Source organism: Mastigoproctus giganteus, chromosome 3, assembly GCF_048544385.1.
Source record: "Mastigoproctus giganteus isolate SK-2022 chromosome 3, ASM4854438v1, whole genome shotgun sequence".
In the NCBI taxonomy this organism is placed as follows: Eukaryota; Metazoa; Arthropoda; class Arachnida; order Uropygi; family Thelyphonidae; genus Mastigoproctus; species Mastigoproctus giganteus.
The window spans coordinates 25319638-25339750 of record NC_143577.1 but is presented as its reverse complement, the minus strand read 5'-3'; the positions used below and the strand labels follow the sequence as shown (position 1 = coordinate 25339750).

The 20113-nt window shown below is 35.6% G+C and overlaps 1 protein-coding gene across 1 annotated transcript in view; it reads left to right on the top strand.

Moving 5' to 3' along the window:
- The window catches only part of LOC150087813 (phosphatidylserine lipase ABHD16A), a 227562-nt gene that overhangs the window by 61144 nt on the left and 146305 nt on the right, over positions 1-20113 (top strand). Inside the window, exon 6 of the mRNA XM_090370439.1 lies at positions 5672-5742. Within this exon, the coding sequence (XP_090226565.1) occupies positions 5672-5742 (71 nt within the window). The remainder of the gene's footprint in view (positions 1-5671; positions 5743-20113) is intronic.

The following is a 20113-nucleotide window of genomic DNA, read 5'->3' as shown; positions in this document are numbered from 1 at the left end:
ACTACAGTTTTAACATTTTTTAAAGTCAAAGTTTAATAATTTTAACCTCCATACGAGTAGAGGTCTTCCTCCTCGAGGAAGGGGCGGTAACTGTGGTCACACGGGATATTTACATATCTCTGTATGACCACAGGCTAAAGACCAATATAACGAGTCGTTTAATCAACAGAAATGTTTAAAATAATTTTGGCCTGATAACTATTGCAGTGATGATAAATCACATAAAATATAACTGTAATAAAACAAAAGATTGACTTTTGCGCAGATGGGCAAATTGCCTAGGGGGTGCACTGGAGGTTCTGTTGCTTAAATGAAAAAATGCCTACTGAGGGACATTCGCTTCTCACCTCAACCGTACCATGTAACCTTCCTGTCAGTCATTATATGATATGTCCGTTCTCATCTAACTGGATTTCCAGTAGATGGTTTTCGTGAATTTTTTTTTTTTTTTTTTTTTAATTTCGTTCTTTTAGAACAATTTGTCATCAATCACATAGGCTATATGTTCTTTTTTTTTTTCTGAAAAGTAACATACAGCATACATTAACCATAAATTTTCTTTCGTGTATGTATGAATGAAAACAGAATAAAAGAAATTCACAAAGTTGTATATTTCTTCAAAGTGATTGATAGGAAAGGTCACGTGATATTGTTGAATTGGCAAGTGAACGTCATTGAGTAGGCGGTACTAACAATTCACTATATGGCCAGCGCACGAAATTTGCGGTGTGTGTATTGGCAAGAGCTGCAGCCGAGTAATTTTTTCAATTGCGGAAACAATGTCGAAGAGAAAGTGTTTAAGTATTAATGATAAAGTAAAGATTCTTCATGATATTAACCAGAGTTTTAAGAAAAAAGATGTTGCGGAGAAATATGGCATACCTGCAAGCAGCTTATCTATGATTTTAAAAAATCGAGAATCAATTTTAAATGCAATTGAAGGAGGAGCAGACAAGAAGCGAATTAAGTTGAGTATATACGAAGATGTTGATAAAGCTGTTCTAAAATGGGTGCAAATGATATGTGAAAAGAATATACCAATATCGGGTCCAATAATTAAGCAACAAGCTCTGAAATTTGCACAGTCCCTTGGACGTACAGAATTTAATGCGAGCACTGGGTGGCTAGATAAATTTAAGAAGCGCCACAGAATTGTGGAAAAGGTTATTTGTGGAGAAAGTGTTAATGTAAGCGAAGAAGATTGCAACAGTTGGAGTAGCAATACCTTAAAGAAGATTTTGGAAGAATATGAACCTAAGGATGTTTTTAATGCTGACGAAATGGGTTTATTCTTTAAATGTTTACCGAATAGAACACTTGCTTTTAAGGATGATAAATGTTTTGGTGGAAAACAAAGCAAAGAAAGAATCACTGTGCTAGTTGGGGGAAAATATGACAGGAAGTGAAAAATTAAGACTTTTAGTCATTGGAAAATCAAAAAACCCAAGATGTTTTAGAGGCACAAAATCTTTGGAAGTTGACTACACCTTTAATAAAAAAGCATGGATGACAAGTGATATCTTTGAAGGCTGGATATTAAAACTAGACAAGCGTATAACAAAAGAAAAAAGAAAAATCGTGTTGGTAACTGACAACTGTCCGGCACATCCTGCCAGTATTTCTACCAAACTTAAAAGTGTGAAGTTGTTGTTTTTACCACCAAACGTAACGTCAAAACTCCAGCCAATAGACCAAGGCATTATTAAAAATTTTAAATTTCATTATCGAAAGCAAATAATAATGAAGATTGTCAATGCATTATCAGAAAATAGAAACTTGGAGGTTACAATTAACCTTAGAGATTGCATCTCTGAACTGGCAAAAGTTTGGACAAATGATATCACTGAATACACTATTCAAAATTGTTTTTCAAAAGGGATTTGCATTGAATACAGAAGTCGAACAACAACTGGAAGAACAAGATGAATTGCCACTTTCACAACTGAAAAACTTTTGGACATTATTAGAATCGTCCAGAAACATCGAAAATGAAATAACACTGGATAGTTATGTTTATGTAGATCAAGATCTGACTACAGTAGAACATCCAAATGAAGATGAAATACTGCTGAACAGTATTTCATCTTCACATGAAATACTGATCATGACACGACCATGATCAAGAAGAAATTAACGATGATGCTGAAGATGCATCGGAACAACCCATAGAAAAGCCAACTCGCGAAGAAATGATTAACGCTTTTAAAACGGTTCGTGTGGGTCTACAGTAGTTTTGTGAAAATGTTCCTGATAATGTTTTTAATGCTCTGAACAAATGTGAGGTTTTCTTTGAGAATCAGACATTTTTTAATTGTACTGTGCAAACGAAAATTAGATTTTTTTAATTTGTGATACTTACAGGTGAAAATTGTGTAAACGTAATTTAAATAAGTGTTTTTGAAATAAAATACATTAAAAATAAATGTAGATTCATTTTCATTTTCTAATTAAATAACAATTTTTAATAAAAAAGATATTCTCTTTATAACGAAATTTCTCTATAACGAATTTTTTCGCTGGATTTATCAAATTCGTTATAGGGAAGTTCGACTATATATATCTTTTTAGTCCATTTTTGGTGATATTTCACGTCTTTCGGAACTGGTACCTTACAAGGGGGTTACTGCAAAATTATATATAATTGGCATTATTTTAAATTTAAATTGGATTTAAAGCTATAAATTATTTGGAGACTTTCGGCTACGGTTTATGTCTTGCTACCTTTACTTCCTCCTCCCTGTTGATTTATTTTTATGTTAATTTTTGCTCTACTGTTTTTTGCTATACTATTGGCTTATGTTTTATTTTATTTTTTATATGAATTATCGGTTATATCTGGGCATCATGTGGAGGATGTGCATTTTGCTACCTCTAATGATAGCTTAATATTTATTTATTTTCTTATTTTATGTTATTACATTTTAACTTTTAAGCCATTATTTAAATATAACTCAGTGGTAGTAGTGTTGATATGCAAAAAAGCAGCGCCTGTGCCGCCATCTATTCTCCCTTTTCTGTTTATATAAGCTGACTAAGCTTATATTATGTCAGTGGTGTGGCTCTGCTCTAGAGTGCTGTCTGTTCTATAGTTTATTTCTTGCTGCATAAGAATCACCGCTATGAAAATCCTCTGCATTTGTGGATCAATCGGAGGAAGAAGGGGTGGTTTGGTCCTTTGATATGTTCGCCTTTGCGACGATTTGTATAGTGATTGAAATGCAGTGATTCCATGACCATTATTGGCCTCGTGGTCCTCTGTCGATATGGGGCATAATGGTCAGTCTATTTCTTTTAGTAGTTCATTTTAGTCCCTTTTTGGTGATATTTCACGTCTTTCGGAACTGGTACCTTACAAGGGGGGTACCGCTAAATTATATATAATTGACATTATTTTAAATTTAAATTGGATTTATTATTATTATTAATTGGATTTAGAGCTATAAATTATTTGGGGACTTTCGGTTACAGTTTATGACTTGCTACCTTTACTTCCCTCTCCCTGTTGATTTATTTTTATGTTAATTTTCGCTCTACTGTTTTTTTGCCATACTACTGGCTTATGCTTTATTTTATTTTTTATATGAATTATTGGTTATATCTGGGCATCATGTGGAGGATGTACATTTTGCTGCCTCTAATCATAGCTTAATATTTATTTATTTTCTTATTTTATGTTATTACATTTTTATTTAAACACACACACACACTTTTTTTTTTTTTTTTTTTTTTTGTATATTTTCAGTTGGGTGAGGATTCCTTAGTTAAATTGTTTAATAATTGTTCTTCATCATAATGCATGTTCTGAATAGAAAATTAATATTAGTATTAGTTAAAATGGCATAATAACGTCAGGATGCAAATGTATCAAAAACACCTCTTGTTATTCCCCTTGTTAAATTCTTCCAATTTTTCCTTGAATTTTGCCAATCTCTCCATCTTGGCTACCCTTGCAGATAGTTTAATCTCATTCCACAACGTGCTGTCTGAAGATAAATTTTATAAGTCTGGTCTTATTACTCTCTAAGATTTTATATTTGCACCCTCTGGTTCTTGTCTCCTCTGTGAAAACATTCCTCCCTGATTCATTTTACTAATTTCCTTTATGGTCTTGTACACTCCGAATAAGATGCTAATCCAAAAGTCCAAATCACTGCTAAGGCGTTGCTGCCAAGTTCTGCAAACCACATCTTCTAAGCCACTCCTAACAAATAATGCTTAATACCCTTCACCAGTCTAGTTGCTCTTTGCATCTTCTCCAAAAGTTTTACATCTTTCTTTACATGTGGCCTCCAGACTAGATACAACATTGTCCTATAGAGAATGATGATCACCTATCTTCTACTTGCAAAATTGTGATAAATCATAGTCAGAACACCATGTGCCCTTTTGCTACCTGCTTATGTTGCATGTTTAACGTTGTCCTTCTGTATTGTAATTCCTCAGCCTGTCTTATGTGATTTCCAAAAGTCATTACACAGTTAAATTAGATGAAGGATGATAAAAGGCACCTCACACTACATGTTAGTTTAATGCAAGTTACACAGTAATTTGCGCAAGTCCAATGGAAACCATACAGAAACATAACAAACACGCCAGGAATATATAGTTGGAGAAGCATGGTGGTTTTCCCTGGAATATAGATTTCTATAATGACCACTTTTATACCACATGAATATTAAGATAGTTTATTTAGCTATTAACTAAATCACTATACATTAAGGTAACATTTCGGGAACCTATCCTCAGACCATAGGCTATTGCTAGCCTTCTGCTTGCCAGTCGGAATTGGGACAGTATGCAGCAGTTACCAATAGATAGCCAACTTGACAGCACAAGTCTCAATTTTATCCTCAAATTTTTATCCTCTAAGAATAGTACATATAAAATGCAATCTAGAAGTTGTTGAATGAAAGAGATATGGGAAATTTAGAGTTTTTAAAATGTCAAATGTGAGAGCGTTAGGATTATTTAAGAATTCTGGAATATATGAGACTTGTACTTGACCCATATGTTAAATTTTTAGTTTACTGATAACCATTTGCAAAGTTACATGAACCCCTGCCTCATATTCTCACCACTGATGCTTCTAGCACTGTGATGATTAAATTGGTTATTTGTTGCATATACAGAGTACTGCTCAAGTATTACTCAGTCCCCCCCCTACCCCCCAGTTAGCCCGAAGAAGATTTCCACAGAAGAAGTGAAATGTACCCTAGAAACTTTAGTAGATAGTACTGAGTATGAGTTCCATGTACCACGAAATCAGTAACATGGATAAAGTATCTTTAAGCATATTTAAAAATAGGATAGAAAAATCTATCCTCAAATTTTAAGTACATCTAAAGGGATATTGCCTTAGCAGTAATAAAACTAAGCATGGTAACATAGATATGAGTAATTTTGTTATTGTATTTGAAACTTTTTAAATTAACCCACACGTTAGATATTTAATATATGTAATAAATTTATTCTCTAATTTTTTTTACACTAAAAATATAGTCAGTGGATCTGTAATGTATTGACATGCTGACTTAAGCCTACAGTTTTTTATATATGTATTGCATGAGTATTTCATATCAAAAAGGTGCCTGCTGTTAACTACAAAATTGCATCTCTTTTTTAACTTCATAATTCTACGTTATTTTATTTTTTATTATTTTTTTCCCCACAGTTAGCTATGTCGCAGTATGATTTTGAATTCTTTGCATGGCCAGTTGACTTCAGGTGGGATGAGGTGACTGGGTAAGTACTTTTTTAGTGAATTTATTATGCAAAATTTTATGGTGCTGTGAAAAGTTTATACCAGGTTCAAAGAGGGGGTAGAGATGAACATATTTTAACATATAAATAATATATAGTAAACATTTTTTGAAAAACAAGCCAAGAAATGCTCTAAGCTAGTCGGTAAATAATATAGTTTAGCTGTAGTAGGCTTGCATCTTTATTTTATAGCGCAGGCAGAAAAAATCAGTGCCTTTTTTGTCAGGTGCAAAGTCTTACGAAAGGTATTAATCTCAAAAAATTATATAACCATATATATAAAATATTAAAAATAATTTAAATTACATATATAAATCCATATTATCATTATTATTGTTGTTATAATATTATTTCTCCCTGATTGGTTGGGGGGGGATTCCATCCCATGACGGGTACTGGTACCAAGTGTACAGGGTGGTTACTATGTCTGGTGTTACTCTTGGTTGAGGAACTCTCTGACTATCCTACAGGTGTTTAGGATTGCAACTTTCTGGTGTTCCTTGCTGCTTGGCTCTTGCGTAGGGTCTTTGGCGCCATACTGGTGGTTAACATGTGCTCGTTACGTGTTGCATATTCCACATCTCTTTGATCTACTCTCTTAGCTCCATGTACTTCCTGATCTTTTCCTTGTGGGTTTTTTGGAGGAGGTTGCCAGTGTTGGGCACCATTATGTCGATCAGATAGGGAGCCTTTTCCTTCTTGTTGACAAAGGTTGTGTGGGATTGTCTTGTCCATTATTATGGCATGGTCCCAGTATAGTTTTTGGGTTGGGGTCTCTCTTACAGCCTGGGCTATGTATTACGTACTTGTAATACGGTACACTTTCTTTGATCAACTGGTATTTCCTCACTAGCTTTTGATGTACAGCAAAGCCTCGATTAGAACAAATTTGAATAGTATGAAATTCGATTTTAGTATGAATTATAAAATGATACCAGACCTTACTTAATATGAGTCATAATTTGACTAGTGCAAGTTTTTATTCTAAATTTCACCAAAAATTGCACATGGGCTATCAATGACTCACACCGCATTGCACCACCAAACACTCACTCGTCAGTCTGCCTCTACCTATTGTTGTGTGAGGACGTGCTGCAGCTTGTTATCCTATATATGAGTACAGTACTGTATTATATTTTAGATTTTGATAAACTGCCCCTAGTAAATATGGACAAATGGAAGAAAACTTGTAGTGCAAATAATGCAAGTGCAAAAAAGAGGAGACTTGTTATTACATTAACACAAAAATTTGATGTAATAAAACAACATTCACATGGCAATTCTAAAATAGGCCAAGATCAACATCTTGGAATGCATGAATCAACTGTATGTAATATTATAAAACATGCAGATGAAATAAAAGAAAAAAGTAAAGTTGCTTCAGCTTTTTGTGGCTTGCAAACAACTACTAACAATAGAAGCATTACAAGGATAGAAATGGAGCATCTCTTATATGTGTGGGTGGAAGACTACAACCAAAAATGTATTCCTCCTTAGCAAAGCAGCAATTCAGACAAAAGCTTTGAGTCTCTTTATGGCAATGAAAGAAAATGGAGTTCGTGCGGAAACTAAAGAAACTTTTATGGCAAGCAATGGTTGGTTGGTTTGATCATTTTTGAAATTGAATTCAATTGCATAATGTTAAAATTATTGGCAAGTCTGCCAGTGCAGATAAAGAAACTGTAGCTAAATATCCTGATATTTTGAAGAGGATAGTGGAGGAAGGTGGATACATAGACCAAGAAATTTTTAATATTGATGAAACTGGATTATTTTAGAAAAGAATGACTTCCAGAACTTATATTTACAAAAAAGAAAAAAGTAAACCTGGATATAAAGTGGCTAAGGATCGTTTAACACTTATTGGGAGGCAATGCAGAAGGAGATTTCAAATTGAAACCAATGCTCATTTATCGTTCATTGAATCCTCACTGAATCCTCATGCTCTTAGAGGCTACAGTCAAGAATAACAGTATTTCTTTTAAAGCATTATTGATTTTAGATAATGCCCTGGTCATCCAACTACACTTGATACATTGTGTGAGAATGTAAAAGTAATTTTTTTACCAGCAAACACAACATCTTTATTGCAGCCCATGGACCATGGAACAATTTCAACTACCTATGAAGAGCACCTCTGTAGCCAGGCAGGAAGGAGCAGCAGTGCGTAGCACACGTTTCTTGATTAGACCCGGGTTCGAGCCCGTCACCACCAAATACGGAGGATGCGGAATGGTCAGGGAATGACCACCGCATATTCCCGGAGCAATATGGCCTTAGTTGCTAATGCTCAAAAAACAAACAAACAAACAAACAAAACTACCTATGAAGAATTTTTGCACAGGGAATTGCTCAAACAACAGGCAGCAATGCAATTTCTTTAATTGACTTCTGGAAAAAATATAGCATCAAAGATGCAATTTAAAATATTTCCCATGCTTGGGAAGAATTAACTGCAAGCAATATGTGTGCAGTGGTTCAAACATTTTGCCTCATTGCACAAGTAATTTTGATGGCTTTCTCTCTCAAGTGCAAGTTGTTGAAGAAGTAACAGACATTGGAAGACTGCTTGGTTTAAATGAATTGGACACAGCAAATGTCCATGACTTGCTTGAATCACACTCGGAAGAAATAACTGATGGAGACCTTAATTTAGATCAACAGCATGCATTTGAAGAAGCCTGATGAAGTAGATAATGTACAAATGAAGGAATTCACCATCAAAGGTTACGAAAAAATATATCAAACAGACTTGGGTAATCTCGAAATTTTATTTAAAAATAAAATCCATTCTTTGGTTTTTATTTGTTGAAAATAGATTAATAACTTTTTCATTTAAGTTGGTGCACTGTTCAAATTGGCACTGCCAGCTCTGCAGTTCCTTTGACTCATTTTATCGCCTCTAAAAATTTCATATTGGCAACCTGCCAACTAAACATTGACTCGCCTACTAGGGCCAAAACATGGTGGAACTGTGGTGGAGTGTGTAGCACACAGTTCCACCTATGGTTAAACTTAAGTTAAAAATAATTTTGCATTTTTATTCATTTATTATTGAAATGATTATTGGAAATAGAGGATGGGTATACTATATGCGAGACCTGTTAATAAAAATATTCATTGCATTGTTCTTCACAAAATTTCATATAACTCCATTGACTGTATATTTAGATTTAAAAAGTTGGGGGTGCTGTAGTTCTGTAGTGCCTACCAACGAGCCGCCCCTGGATATATCGATACTTGCTCTTGTTCAGCATAGTGAATAGTAAGTTGAGTACTAGACAGAACCACAGTGGGCTCAGGGCATCTCCATAAAAGATTCCTCTCCTGATGAGGATTAGTCTGCTTGTGATATCTTCGACCTTGATGGTGGTACTCCATTTTGCCATGGTTGCTTCTAGGAAGTTTGTCACTGTCGGATTGACTTTGTAGATCATCAGCATCTGTTAGCCAGCTATGAGGCATGGAGTTGAAGGCCTTATGGTAATTGATGTAGGCCATGTACAGGTTGTGGTGCTTTTTGTAGGTTTGCTTTATAACTGTGGTATCAATGGTTAATTGCTCTTTGGAACCTTTACTCATCCACTTGCATCCCTTCTGCTGTTTGGCCACAAAGTTCTGGCTCTCCAAGTGGGCTGATATCTTCTTAGTTGTACTGCTTGTCAAGATCTTTTACATCGTTGTGGCCGACTGGGCTAGCTGGGTGGGTAAAGTGCCTGCCTGGCAACACAAAGGTCACGGGTTCGAATCCCACCTCGGGCTTGGATCAGAGTAGAAAATGCAAAAACCTTGGGAGGTGTAATATGGCCATAGAAGGCACTGCACCAACAACTAACAAAAAAAAAAAACATTGTTGTGAGACAGTTGATCGGTCTATATTTCGCTGGGTTTCTTGTATATTGGTGCTTCAAGTAAGTTATTCCTTGAATGAGAAACTCTGGGTGAACTGCTCTGCTAGGTGCTATTAATATTGCTAGATTATTATTGTTGTTATTGTTATCATTATTATGTACCATTTGTTGCTGCTTTGTATGGGTACAGAGCACAGTAATGGCATTAAATCCTGGATCTTAGTACAACCATTAAAAGACTTCAGCCATTCTAATGCATCTGACATAAATATATGCAATGTTCATAATGTAGTACAGACACTAATTTATTTTAAAGTGGAATTTATTTTCTCGAAATAGCTTCATAGGACAAAATATTTTCTTTGTGCTATGGTAGTGTTATCTTTGAGTATTGTTCCTAGATTTAATGATTACAGAAATTTAATATTGGTCTTCCTTTTGTTTTATGGTTTGTCTGTAATTGACTGTTCATCAACAAAGTAGGAACAGTAGAATAGTTATATTCCCTATCTAAAAGTTCCCCCCACCATGACAGATTCAAAAGAAACTCATTTTTGTCAGATGGCAACATTCCGTTTTGTGTTCCGAAATTTTCTTATCACTCTTTAACAGACACAAGAATATATATTTTAATTTATCTCTAAAATTTAATGTGAGGAGTTTAATGCATTTTTTTACAGTTATCTGGTTCCACACAGAGTTCACCATACCGAAGTTCTGTAAAAACCTTTATGGAAACATGATAAATGTAACATGTTTTTTTTTTTTTTATGTAAACCCCAAACATGAGAGGTATTAGAACTTATAGTACTTAGTACCGTGCTTGGGTTGGAGGTTGAGAAGATATTTGTTAACATTGGACTTGAACTTCTGTAGACTGTAATTTTCAGGAAATACGTATGAAGAAAGGTTGTTCCAGAAAATGGCAGTTGAATGAATAAACAAGGAAGATGAAAAGTTGGTTCTGTGAGTTTGAAGTTGGACAGTAAATGGATGTTGGCTGGTGGTGCCACGTGTTCGGACTATTTTGAAAGAGAGAGAGAGCGAGAATTAAAGAAGCCAATTCAGAAGAACAGTGCCCATAGAAGTAGCTGTAGAAGAGACATGCAGCAGAAATAGTACGTCCATGAGACAGCGAGTGGAGAGACTTGTTAGAGATGAATCATTAATTAACCTAACTGCCCTCTTCTGAATGGAATCAAGAAGCCTGAGAGAGGTTTGGGGGCACCACTCCAGATGTGGAAACAATATTCCATGGCAGGGTGGATTTGCGATTTATACAGAGTGAGCAGCTGTTTGGAAGAAAAATAATGCCGAGAGAGAAAGAGAAAACCAAGTTTTTTAAATGCAGAGGAAGCAATATTTGTAACGTGCTTGTGCCAAGAGACATTAGAAGTCAGGGTAATCCCCAAAAGAGATATATCATTTTGCCTAGAAATCGGAGTGTCACTAAAGATAAGCATAGGAGCAGAAGAATCCTTTTTTGCGAGATATAAGACAAGACTGAGTTTTAGAAGGGTTGAAATCAACTCAGTTGTCTTTGCCCCACTGGAGAATTACCTGAAGATCGGCATTTAGGGAATTGGTAGCAGATTTTTAAGAAGTTGAAGCTGATTGAGCAGAACAAGGTTTCTCAAAATGGAAAGTGGAATGTAATGTGCTATCATCGGCAAAACTATGGATAGGATTTCCAGTCAATGGAAGAAGGTCATTAATATACAAGAGGAAAAGAAGAGGTGCCACCGTGGGCAGGAGCAGCAGTGCGTAGCACACACTTATTGATTAGACCGGAGTTCGAGCCCGTGACCATCAAATACAGAGGATGCTGAAAGGTCAGGGAATGACCACCACACATCCTTGGAGCAATATGGCCTTAGTTGCTAATGCTCCTAAAAACCAAATAACAACAACAACAACAACAACAAGAGGAAAAGAGTGGAGGAAAGAACTGAACCTTGGGGACACCGGCATTAGTGGAGAAGTTAGAAGACAGAGAGCCATCTACCATCACCCTCAGTGAATGATCAGAGAGAAAACTGGATAACCAATTACTAAAAACAGTTGGCAAACCATAAGATGGAAGCTTGTTTAGAAGACCTTAATGGCAAACATGATCGAAAGCCTTTGAGATGTCAAGAGCAACTACTTGTGTTTCACCGAACCTTTCCATTGAATTAGTCCATAAATGGGTAACATAAGCCAGAATATCACCAGTGGATCGACATTGACGGAATCTATACTGGCGATCGTTGATCAGACGGAAGGTTTCTAGGTAGTTTAAGAGTTGGCAGTTAATTGATTTCTCCATTACTTTAGAGAGAGTAGAAGTAATTGCAATGGGATGATAATTGGATGGGAGGGATTTGTCACCCTTTTTAGGAACTGGCTGGATATGAGCAAATTTCCAAGCAGAAGGAAAAACACCTTTGGAATAAGAAAGTGAAAAAAGGTGGCAAAGAATAGGAGTAGGTTCAGGAGCACAGTTTTGAGAACAAGTGGAGAAATACCATCTGGACCTGGAGCTTTCTTAGCATCAAGATTTGTCAAAATCCTTCTGACTTCCTTTTGACAGAAGACCACAGGAGGCATTGAATGGAACGTGTTGGAAATGGTGGGAGGTGTTTTACCACCATCATTATTACATGAGTAGGAAGAAAAATGGGATGCTAGCAGGTCAGCTTTATCCTTGGCTGAAGTGACAACAGAACCATCTGGTTTGGACAGAGGTGGGAGCAGAGATGGCCAAAAGTTGCAGCCAATAGCTTTGGCAAGAGACCAGAATGATCAGCTTCCATTAGGGCAAGAAGCAAGTTTTCTACTCTTAGCCTGTTCAAACTCTAGTTTGGACTGATTAATAACTGCTTTACAATTGTTGCGAGCTTTGGTGTAGGCAGAAAATGACACTGAAGAATTAGAAACAAGCCAATTACGATATGCAACATTCTTCTCTTGAACAGCCTTAGCACATTTATTGGAAAACCAAGGTTTAGATAAAGGACGAGATTTTAAAGTTGAGTGTGGAATAAAGGATTCCATTCCTACAAGAATAATTTCACTGACACGATCTGAGCAAACGTTGACATCAGAAGTTTTGAAACAGTAATCCGACCAAGGAAAAGAAGAAAAGAAATCTTGCAGGTCATCCCATTTTGCAATCTTGTAATGCCAAACAATACGAGGTTGGGAATAGCCATGAGATAAAGGCTCCATTGGAGAAGAGACAATCACCAAGTTGTAATCTGAAGTGCCTAAAGGACCTCTCACTTCGACCTTGTACTTAGAAGGGTTGTTTGTGAGAAAAAGATTAAGCGTGTTGGCTGTATGATTAGGATTGTCTGGTATTCTTGTAGGTAAATGAACAATCTGTGCAAGGCCATTAGTAATTGCAAAAGTCTCAGCATCTCGACCAGATGGGTTGGTGTGACTAGAAAACGGAAGCCAGCTGGAGTTGTGAACATTAAAATCACCAAGAAAAATTACCTCACTGTTAGGAAAGTTGGACTGGAGAAAGTCAAGTTGCAAAGAGAGGAAGTCAAAGAGCTCCAAGTGATTAGCGGAGTTGGGAGAACGGTAGAGACAACAGATGAATTTTACACAATGAGGTAGAGAGATTTTAAGCCAGAGAAGATCAAAGAGAGGAGATTGTGAACATGAATAACTTTCAAATTATTAACTGCAGTTTACCAAAGAGTTTTCTGATTTGTGTTTTCTGTATAAGAATTGAAGGTCATCGCTGAATCATGCCAGTATGCCAAGTAAAATAAGAGGAATTGTTCTATTAATATAAGAATTTATTACATTTTCGAAACCCAAACAGTTACACCAAGAAAGTCAAACAGAACAGTATGTTTCAATCTCTTCCATGAGATCTTCAACTGGAGTAAGAAAATTAACAACTATTTTTTGTTCTTCATTTTCTTACCACAGTTGAAGATATCAAGGAAGAGATAAAAAAAAAAAAAAATTATGGTTTTATTTAAGTTTCTTAGTGTAATTATCTCAGTTTTAAAAATTTCATAAATTTGTATGTTAATTGTACATAGCGAAGTATTCCTCTTATTTTATTTCTTCTGTACTTTTTTAAACTTAATTAAATCCAGAGTTAAAACAACCTTGAATGATAATGACAAGTTTCACTTCTATTTCAATTTCTTACAACCAAGAAATGTCTATTGCTAAATAAATAAATTTTAATGTATAGTCGCTAATCAAAAGAAAGTTATATTGTCAAGGAACAGTGACCTGCCGTGGACCAAGGGACTTATCTTGAAGTTAATTTAGCAAAAATAAATAACACTGGATTACAAGCATTGAAACACTTTTACATGCATAACAACATTTTACAATTTGCAGATTACTTATATACAGGTGACCCCTGCTTAAGGCTCATAATTAGCTCCGGAAAAACAGAATGCTTAGTGAATCAGTGCTAAGCGAGCGCTGTATTCGTCTAATGTAATATATGTATTTGTGAGCTGCGGTCTATACCACCGGGACTCACAAATAATAAATGGTAGTGAAAAGAAGCCAAATGTCAGTCAAAATATTTAATATTAAAAATCTGTACATTTAAATATTCTCCGTTACATATGTGTATAATTATGTGGTAATTAACTACATTACGTATCAAAATTAAACTTGAAATGCCAATTAAAATCAAGAATCTATTAATCCAATGGCCCTGGTCTGCTGATTTTTCGTATATTTAGTCAATTTTGGGTTGTACTTTGGCCCTCTTCCTAGTAAACTAAAAGGGGTTTTACTTTAAAATCCCCTGCAGCGTTACCACTCAACAATAAAGTTAACTGATCCTTCGCCACATTGAAGCCTGGCATGTTTTTTTCTTCTTTTGATATGATATGAAACTTCTTTTAGGTATTTGTTTCCAAAAAGGTCCTGTTTCATCTATGTTAAAAACTTGTTGAGAAGTATAACACCTCTCTTCAATAATTTTCAAAAGTTTCATCTCCTTTTTTTTTATCTGCACCTGCGGCTTCTACCTGAATTTTAAATCTATCAAACCAGCCCTTACTAGCTTTAAATGGTTCCACATTTTTTTTTTTTTTTTTTTTTTTTTTAAGGTGAGCTTTCTTTAGATCATCATATAGGCTAATTGCTTTTTATTTAATAATATTTAACTTAATGGAATTGTGCATTGGATATTATCATAAATAAAATTATTTAGAAGTCTTTCCATTTCAATTATAATAGCCGGCCTAGCCATAACCAATTTAGTTGCTTGCAATGGAACAGCTGTCTTTCCCACTGCTAAAATTAATTCATTATTTTTTATAATTGTTCTTTTAGTTGAATCTGCCAGTCCTAAATTGCATACATCCACTTGTTGAACGGAATCGATTCACTTCAAAACGTATAATAGTAGGCTTCTTACTGCATCCACACATTGTTGCTTTTTAATTCTTATCCGCCATTATTCATCTTCGAAAATGTAACTGCATTACATTAATTATTATACAATGTTTGAGTAAACTGTTCATTACCTAACACTGTACTGAGTAATGACTAGATTTCGGATAAATGCATACAACACAATATTACAAGCAATATACTTGATAATTTTTTAAAATGTTGATCTTGGAACCACTTAACAAGCCACCATACTGAATGAAATTAGCACATAAGAAAATTTCACTGAGTGTGGGAAAATTTCGCAAGTCAGCATGGGAAACTTTAATGCTGTTTTGCTATTCATTTTCAAGCTATCGACTACATCAGATGAAACGTTTTCGTTAAACATGCCAAAAATTTAATCTGTACACTGGTAAAAGAGCGTTATAGTGAGATATGGTTTATAATATAAGAACAGCATTATAGTGAATCAGCGTAGAGCGAACCATGTTATAACAAGGGCCTGCTGTATATGAACCACTGATGGGTGAGTGTCAGTTAAATTTAAATATCATACATAGTAGACATACAGAGTAGCAAATGATGAAAATAGAAAAATATTATAGTTCAGCCAGTACAGGTTATTATTGAAGAATGTTGGCACCCGCACTAGGATAGACACTATCAGTTACAGTCAAGCACATATCTATTTCTTCATCTGGATAGAAAAATTTATCCACAGTTTTGGTTCTATTTTGTAATGAATATAGAGAACATCTGAATATCTAGTAGTTTTTTGAGAAACTTTTCTACCAGTTTTACCCCAATAGATGGAAGTGGAATAATTGAAATATATATTACAGGTCTTCAGAGAATCAAGAATAGTTAATATGGAAATATGAGCACATTGAAGAGAGTTAAATGTTATAGTTAAGAGAGTTATAAATGTTAAATATAAATATAAATTTCTGAAATGTTAAATGTGGCTTAAACATTTGCCACATTTTAGAATATGGAACTCTCAAGATATGAGTAGAATGATTAGAGTTCCATTTGACATCTAATGGACAAATTTACAATACCCACTCCCCTCCTGCCAGCCAGTGAAAACAACTTGGAGAGATGAATTACTGTAGTAGTCAAAACAGTTAGACCAGTGATTTCACAGTTTACCCTTGGGACATGCTGCATTACTGTTGGAAGTCATATCAAAATGTTGTAACTGTTATTTCCACTAAAATTTTGGGGGTTTGTACTAATTTTCTCCCAGTACAGTGCTAATTCTATGTAAGTATAATAAAAAATTATGTGGCACCAAATGTGTGAAGCTACTTTTGACTTTTTCTGTGCATTTCCAATAACAGTTGGCTAAGTTTAATTTCATTATCATTATTTAATCATTAATTTCTACCAAGTTGATTGGAAACAAATTTTATTTTGTCCGAAAATTTTATAACATGTTATTTTGTAATTATGGTTTATAACTGTTTAAAAATAATTCTCTTTGTACTTTATATTCTTGTAAGAATCCAAACCTTTCATTATGGCCACATGACAGAATTCAGTAAAAGATCCAAGAGCATTTTAATTTAGATATTGGGACTGATTGGATCAAGCATTTGTAAAAAAAAAAAAAAATCAATAAATCTAATTTGAAAATTACCATAGAAAAGTGCATTTTCTTTAAAACTGACTTAATAGTATTATGAAAATGCCCCCAAATCTGATTAAACTTTCTGATTTTTTACTAAAAATAAAATATCAGTACAGTAGAGCATTGATAATCTGAACTAATTGGGATCAGAGGTAGTTTGGACTTCCGATTTGTTTGGATTTTCGAACTTATCAAAAACATTGTTCTGGAGACTAAAAAAAAGGGTTAACATTTACAAGTGGGTACCCCTTCCAATTGATTGTTGCAAGTAACATAGCGGGTTAGGCATGATTGACATGCCTAACCCGCTGTGGTTAGTCTTAGAGTGTTTATCTCTCACTTGCTAGTTTTAAAATCGAAAAACAACTTCCTAATTTTAAAACAGCAGTAAGAGGGGAGGGATAAACACCCTAAGTAAGACTAATGATAGCAGACTAAGCATGACAATCACTGCTACTTGCAACAATCATTGTCATTGTCATTTGTCAAACCTTGAGCAAAATTGGCCACCCAGGCTTCCGCCATATGCCATGTTGCCTTATGTTGTGGATACTTCTGAACCTATCGGTTAGTCTTATCAACACAACATGAACTTTGACACAGTAACTTATAACATATTATAGAATGACCTTTAGCCTTGCGGCGGGGATTACGTCTCTGCCCCCACCACGAGGAGGTAGGTTGCCCTATCTAACAAAACAATTCATCCGACGTCTCGTCAGATTAAATAAATAATCTTGGCAATTTATCAATTATTCTAGACAACAGTGCTCCAACCCACATCGCAGGGAGGAACCTTCCTAAGTGCCAATTATCAACCACTTTCTTGTCATTCAACATTACACTACTACCAAATATAACATCACATAAATCTTAACACTATACAATACTGACAGCCCACATATGAGCATGCCTCAACTGCAGATGACCACAACACAGTTCTGTTACCAGACACTATCCATCGCCATTGGTGAGCACAGCCTCTCATCGGAACATAGTCTTAGTATCAATATGGCAGAGTCCCTCCCCAACCTCCACGCCACAGAAGCCCTAGTCTTCATAATCGTTCTTCTTTTCAGAATATCAGATGCTCTAGAGTACTCTGGGCAGATCTTATCTACTGCAGCGTGAGCTGATGGGGATTTCCTCCGCCAAGTTGACACATTTTGGTGTCTCTGATCATTTAGGACACTCCTTAAAAGAGTGGCCGTGCGCAACACAATGGCTACAAGAAGCATCAGCCTGATAATATTTAGCTACATAGCCAAAGGTCGTGCACTTGTAACACTGTCGGTGCCAGGAGGTCACGCACTCGGTGTGAGCTCCAGTCAATATACACTCTAGATTGCACCACTAGATGTCTTATGGTAGCAGATGTCTCAATCACACAATTAAATCCCGAGGATCCTTGGGACTTATTTTTAGTCAGCACTGTTATATCAAAATAAACTTGGTCTTTCGGTATCCCAATATCACACAAATTTCTTTGCCAAAGTTCATCCTTCAGACGTCCCAGACTCGTGGTATTTGATGTATGCATCAGAATCTACATCAAATACCACGAGTTTGGGGCGTCTCCAGACAGTCCTCTCGACTTCCAGACCCATGGTATTTGATGTACGCATCAGAATCTATATCAAATACCACGAGTCTGGGGCGTCTCCAGACAGTCCTCTCGACTTCCAGACCCATCTCCTGGACATCTCTACATTCTGTTATCTTTAGAAGGTCTTTCTCTGAGGCAGCTTCCACTGCTGCTCGCCGATCCCTAATGGGTCGAACAGCTATAATCTTGACATTAGGAAGTTTAAGACCTATATTAGTTACCAATTCAGCCTTGACTTGATCCCTAGAGGAAAATCTTGCTGACTTTGCCTTCAAAATGACAGTCCTTGACTTCGGTCTTTCCTCCTCCAGAGGGCAGATGGCTTCCGCATAGGTCTTTACTTGGATTGATCGTTCCTCTAGGACAGAATCTAATCATGCTTTCAACACATTATTCTCTAAGACCAACTGCTGAACCACAGCAGTCATCTTATCCCAGTAACCCATATCACTGGGGATCCTCAGTCCTTGAGATGTTACTAACCCTCGAAGATTGTTACGGCATTGGTTTAGAACATCAAAGCCCATCTGGCTGAGTTCTCATTCAATCTTTTTTCGGTCACCAAGTCTGGTGGCGTCAGGGGGATACTGGATTAACCTTAGATCTTTGGGCACTTCCTGAAATTCGTTCAGCAGCCTCTTCCTCATCAACAGAAGTCTCTGGTACCTCAATCAGAGGCTTAGCAGCCTTCTTCTTCCTCCTAGAAGCCATACAATAAAAATAAAGCTAATGTTAGTAAAAACAACTGAACCAATCACAACAATATCAAGGCTTGACAAAATCAGCGCGGAATCTAAATCAATCACGAAATTTTGAACAAAGTCAGCCAAAATAACTCTCTCTCTGCCAGCAGGGGGTCGTCACCCCCAGCTGTCCAGCCCAGACCACTAGGAGGTGGAGCTCTTCAAAGGAATTGTCTAGTGGAGAAAGTTCAAACCAAATAATTAACTATCAGAGCACTCAAGAAAAAGTCACTATGGTAACCAAACCAACCGCTATGTAATACACTTTGGCACCTGTGCAACTTGCAACAATCAATTGGAAGGGGTACCTGCTTATAAATTTTAACCGTTTGTAAGTTTAGAAATAAAAGTACTGGCTTTAATATCTGAGGGGCTGTCTAATTTTTTGTTAAAATCTAGCATCTTTCCACAACAAAAGTCCAGATATGGATTATCCAAAACTTTGTCTCTGTGTGAACCACAAATAAATGACATCTTTGAGAGATGGGTCATTAGCTTTTCTCATAGTTTTTCTTTTTTTTGCACCATCTGAATCAAGTTTCGATGCGAACTTTAAAATTTTTTCCTTGTTGTTTTTAATGTCTGTTACGGTTGACTTTCCAGTAAAATTTTGCTAATGAAGGCCCTTTGAAAGTCTATTTAAAATTGCAATCTTCGATTCAATTATTAAAAATTTCTACTTCCTTTTGAAAGATGAAGAAAACTACAGTACAGAAATAAAACTGTAACAACTGTATTCATAATCTTTTTACTCTGTATCTCACTTGCTCATATCGCGTTAGTTGTAATTTCTGCATGTCATGTTCTTTATTTTCGATTGACGCTTATCTTTTTTTACTATTTTAATTTTACAACCCTCAAATGTCAGTGAAAAGAAATATCAGATTACAAGGTGTGTTGAATAACAGATTATAAAGTGTTATGTTTACTTAGCTGTATGTATATTAATTAAGCTATGTACGTAAGTGTAAATTTATTTTTATTTTGATAACCTGTGGATAATATTCCTCTGATTTTCGCTTATTAGAATTGCCGTTTAATAGAATCAAAATTCAATTCGCAAATGTGATCGCAGTAACAGGCCCTTACTGCAATTATTTTATGACACCAGCATAAAAGATAAAATAAATGCTGGCTCCTTTGGATTATT